Source organism: Otolemur garnettii, unplaced genomic scaffold, assembly GCF_000181295.1.
Source record: "Otolemur garnettii isolate 467f Iridium unplaced genomic scaffold, OtoGar3 scaffold00100, whole genome shotgun sequence".
NCBI classification, from domain to species: Eukaryota; Metazoa; Chordata; class Mammalia; order Primates; family Galagidae; genus Otolemur; species Otolemur garnettii.
The window spans coordinates 5,271,064-5,275,983 of NW_003852495.1; the positions used below are offsets into that span (position 1 = coordinate 5,271,064).

The 4,920-nt window shown below is 52.1% G+C and overlaps 1 protein-coding gene across 2 annotated transcripts in view; it reads left to right on the forward strand.

The window, feature by feature from the left end:
- CD22 (CD22 molecule) overlaps positions 1-3,862 on the forward strand; it is an 11,236-nt gene extending 7,374 nt beyond the window's left edge. For both annotated transcript variants that reach the window (XM_003796096.2, XM_023516904.1), the window contains 5 exons: positions 1,932-2,028; positions 2,169-2,244; positions 2,412-2,530; positions 2,915-2,999; positions 3,270-3,862. In XM_003796096.2, the coding sequence (XP_003796144.1) occupies positions 1,932-2,028; positions 2,169-2,244; positions 2,412-2,530; positions 2,915-2,999; positions 3,270-3,401 (509 nt within the window). In that variant the 3' untranslated portion in view covers positions 3,402-3,862. The remainder of the gene's footprint in view (positions 1-1,931; positions 2,029-2,168; positions 2,245-2,411; positions 2,531-2,914; positions 3,000-3,269) is intronic.
- The last annotated feature ends 1,058 nt before the right edge of the window (positions 3,863-4,920 follow it).

Here is a 4,920-nt window from a genome sequence, read left to right on the forward strand (position 1 = left end):
CCACCTCCAGTGTATGGGGCCGACGTCCTACTCCTTTGAGCCACAGGTGCTGCCCTTTAGTGTTTTTTTAAAATTTCTTTAGGAACTATGCAAATGCAGAGGTGGGACATTATGAAGAAGGGGACAAGGTGAGGGTACAAACAACTAGGTTACAAGGTTTTCATTTGTTAGGTAGAGTTTCTCTTGTAGATGTGTCCCGCCCTGAGGAGGTGTGCCATATACCCTTCCATTGTGCCCATTAAGTGGGAGCACACCAATCTCTCCCCTCCCAACTTGAATTGACTTTTTCTCTTGTGTGGGTGTGTATTAGATGATCTACTGGCTTCATATTAGTATTGAGTACATTGGATACTTGGTTTTCATTCTTGTGATACTTTACTAAGAAGAATGTGTTTCAACTCCATCCAAGTTAATACAAAAGATGTAAAGTGTCCATCTTTTTGTGGCTGAATAGTATTCCATGCTATGCACACGCCACAGTTTATTAACCCCCTACTGCTTCACTGTGCCCAGGGAGTGGTGCATGTGGGCAGGATCCCCCAGCCAGAGGTGGCTGGAGTCCTCTTTCCCTGTCTCACTGCGAGTGGCTGGTAAGGAAATGCCTCTAGTCTGCCATCTTGCTCAACATCTCGATTTTAGTGGTTTTTAAAAATCTAATACAAGCACATGGTAAAAAAAAAAAATGTTAAAGCACAAAAGGTAAGCCAGGGGCAACAGGTATCTGTTGATCTCTGAGAACTCTAGTCCCCTCCCCCGGGGACCCCCGCTCCTCTCAGGGGTGTTCCGCCCATGCAGGATGCCTGTGCAGGTCTGCGGCGGGGCTCTGTGCCCTACACAGAGGGCAGTGGGGCTCACATTTTTTCTTTTTTCCTTGTAATAATAGTTGCTGGCGATGGCTCCATATCCACATGTCTACAGAGTGTCTAAAGATTCTGGAAACACAGGGGAAATATGTAATTTATTTAGTGTACTTTTTCAGATTAATGATTTCAGCCATGGCTTAATTTTCTTATTTTTAATTTTTTTTTCTTTTACAACCCAGTGATGGTTAATTTTATGTGTTAACAGTAGCCATGGCTTTAAATTTAGAAAATTGTCGCCTGCAAAGCCTGGTGCTAAAGGAAAACCTCTTGAGCATGTTATGTGGAAGTGAAATGGGACCCACTATATAAGGTCCTGAACTCCGAGTCCCCACTTTTCAGACACCCTGAGGCCTGCATCTTTTCCTCAAGGCTGTACTGTGCCACTTTGTGTGAATGTTGCATACCTGAGTCTACCCAGGGCCTCCTGTGAGCACACCTGAAGGCCAGTTGCAGGCTAAATTCCCAGCCAGGTGCCAGTGGCTCAGGCCTGGAATCCTAGCACTCTGGGAGGCTGGGGTGGGTGGATTGCCTGATCTTGGGAGTTCAAGACCAGCCTGAGCAAAAGCCAGACCCCATCTGTACTAAAAATAGAAAAACTAGCCGGGGGTTGTGGCAAGTGCCTATAGTTCCCATGGAGGCTGAGGCAGGAGGATCGCCTAAACCCAGGAGTTTTGAGGTCGCAATAAGCTGTGATGCGATGGCATTCTACCCAGGGCAACAGAGGAAAACTCCATCTCAAAATAAATAAATAAGATATTCACACATGGACTTGCTGGGACAGGTGCAAAGACAGGTGCGTTTTAAGTTCTGACAATGTGTCGGACTGCCCCGAAGAGGTGTGCCCGTGTACAAGGGTGAGGGTCACTGCTGTGTGTGCGGAGAGCAAGCCCTCTATCGCTATGAAAAGTCTGAGGGCGGAGGCCAGCTTCTCCCTCTTCCTCTGCCTCACCCTCCTGTGCACGAAGCAGATGTGTGGTGAGAAGGGGCAGCATGCAGAGAGAAGTTGAGATGCTTCCCTGTCCTGCAGTGATGGCCCCTTCACTGATTGGGGTCTCCTTTCTCCACCAGATAGCCCCGAGACCATTGGAAGGCGAGCGGCCACGGGCCTCGGGCTCTGCCTGGCTGTCCTCATTCTGGTTATCTTCGGGGTCAAGCTCCAGCGGAGGTGAGCTCCTCCCGCCTCTGGTGCTCTCCCTTGCCTGCACGCCCGTTCCGGTTGTTCAAACCCAAAGCCTCCAGCCTATTGGATCCATAGGGTCCTGTTCCCATCCCCTAGACCCTCACTGACCTGCCTTTATTCCTTAGCTGGAAGAAGATCCGGAGCCAGCAGGGGCTTCAGGAAAATTCCAGTGGTCAGAGTTTCTTTGTGAGGAATAAAAAGGTAGGCTGGAGAGAGGGGACAGGCAGGGCCCACCGTGATGTGGAGAGAAGACCCGGTGAAGGAGGGCAAGACACTGTTCTCTGGGGAGACCTGGGCTGCCAGAGGCTGGGGTAAGGGACTGAGTCTGGGCGAGAGTGCTCAGAGGTCTGGCCTTTCCTCTCTCCCAGGTGAGAAGGGCCCCCGTCTCTGAAGGCCGCCATGTCGTGGGATGCTGCAACCCGGTGATGGAAGATGGCGTGAGCTATGCCACTTTGCGCTTTCCTGAGACGGACACAACAGGAACTGGGTACTGAGGATACTGGGAGGGTGACCTGCCTGCCCTGGCCTGTGCCAGGTGCCACCATGCACTCTTCACCTCATTCCCGCTCCCCAACCACCCTGTGGGGAGATGATGGTCTCCGAAATTGACTGTGTTTTTCAAGTCAGGGGTGTGTAAGTCCAGTCTTGTTCTTTATCGTGAAGATCAAGACCTTGGCACAGCGGCCTCTGCTCACCCAAGTGGCACATGCTGTAACTCGCTCCTGTGCGCACTGGGCACTCCGGGGACAGCTAGTTACTTTCACCTGAGGGGCTAAGGTTGGGGTGCTGCTGAGGGGCTAAGGGGGCTGGGAAAGGAGAGTTCACAGGCAGTGCTTCTCCATGGTCGTCCATCTGTCCCCTACACCCCCAGAGATGCAGAGACTTCAGCGGCTCAGAGGTTCCACCAAGACAGCAGTGACATGGTCACTTATTCGGTGCTGCAGAGGCCTCGAGTGGTAAGAGGACCAGGCTCTGGGAGGTCAAGTGGGAGAGAGTGGGAGCCTCTGTCCTACCCAAAGGTGGTGGCATAGGCTGGGGGTTGGCTGGGGAGGCAGGGCTGCTCAGGCAGAGCTGAGGCTCGATCACCAACCACAAGCTGGCTTCTAGACAGAAACCCCCAAGTGAGCTTCTGGACTGAGGTGGAATCAGGGAGAGAGGGGCAGGAAGGTAGTCCACAGGAGGCTGGAGGTGGGGAGGCCCCGCTCACCACTGCGTGGATTTCTCAGGGCGACTATGAGAACGTTTCTCCGGATTCTCCTGAGGATGAAGGGATTCACTACTCAGAGCTGATTCAGTTTGGGGTTGGGCAGCGGCCTCGGGTCCAGGAAAATGTGGAGTATGTGACTCTCAAGCACTGATGGCCAAACTGGCTGTGGCAAAGGTGCCTGGCGGGGACAGGGGCTGGGGAGATCCCAGAGCTGCCCCAGCCACCGACACTCAGCTGCTGCCCCATGGTGTCTCCTGGCCCCCGTCCTCTCACACTCACCCGGGGGAAACTTATGCCTGGCCCACAGCCAGTCTTTTTGGCACTGGTAAACCCAACCCTCCAAAAGACCTGTTCCACTCTCCTTCCTGCCCAGAAACTTACGTGAACACCTGCTCCGTGCCGTGCGCCTCACCTGCCCCAACCCCGGCCATCTGCCACCACCTGCCCCTCTCCAGCCCTACCTCCAGCTGGCTATGTGCCTGCCAGGATCAGCTTGTCATCATTTTTCCTTCTTCCCATCCCTCTCCCTTTGATCCCTCCCCTACTCTGACATCCCCACCCTCTAATTTCATGCCCAATTTCTGCCTCTGGAGAAAAGCCTGGGAAAGGACAGAAATGGGGGTAGATAGAGGCACCATCCCAAGCTGGCTCTTCCTCTGGAAACATGTCTCCATGTAAGCGAGACATTCTGTGGAAGGGGTCACGGGACAGCAGCCTCGGCCCTTAGGGGCCTGGGAGCCTGATACCTACCTCTGTGTGGATAAATGTTTAAGAAACAGTGAGGTACCAAATAAAAATGGTACTAAATAAAAACTTAGACAACACCTCCAAGGCCCAGTGAGCTCATTCCGGTCTGTGGAGTGAGAGAGCAGACGGGAAGACGAGGAAGGCATCGTGGGGGGCTGCATGGGGGAGGAAAAGAGTCACAGCAATTTTGTCATCAAATCAGCAGCTGGGAGAGTCTGCTGCCTTGTTAGGGAAGTGCACGGGCGTCTGCGGGCTGACAAGCATGTGTCTGATCTTGGTTCTTCTATTTGACCAGCCAAGTGACCGTGGACAGAGTTCACCAGCTCACCTGGGCCTCAGTTTCTTGGTCTGTAAAATGGAGATGCCACTACCTCCACAAGGGTGGTTCAAGATAAGGAGTGTGAAATAATCTTACATATGCTAAAGGCACCTTAGAAGAGACCTAGCAACAAAGCCAAAAGCTCCTAAAAAAGAAACTCCCATCTTTATTTATTTATTTATTTATTTTTGTAGAGACAGAGTCTCATTCTATCACCCTCGGTAGAGTGCTGTGGCATCACACAGCTCACAGCAACCTCCAATTCCCGGGGTTAGGTGATTCTCTTGCCTTAGCCTCCCAAGTAGCTGGGACTACAGGCACATGCCACAACGCCTGGCTATTTTTATGTTGTAGCCGGGTTTGAACCTGCCGCCCTCCATATATGGGGCCCTACTCACTGAGTCACAGGTGCCGCCAACAACTCCCATCTTTTATTTGCATTTCTTGAAGAATGTACAAAAGGGGAAGCCATTCAATACTCACAGCTCTTCTCAAAAGTGAACCAAGAGAGCTCTTTCACGACCCACAGCTGCCAAAAAAAAAATGTCTTGGAGCTGCCCTGAGGAACCTCACTGCCTTTCTGTCGTTCACTGCTGTGCCCCAT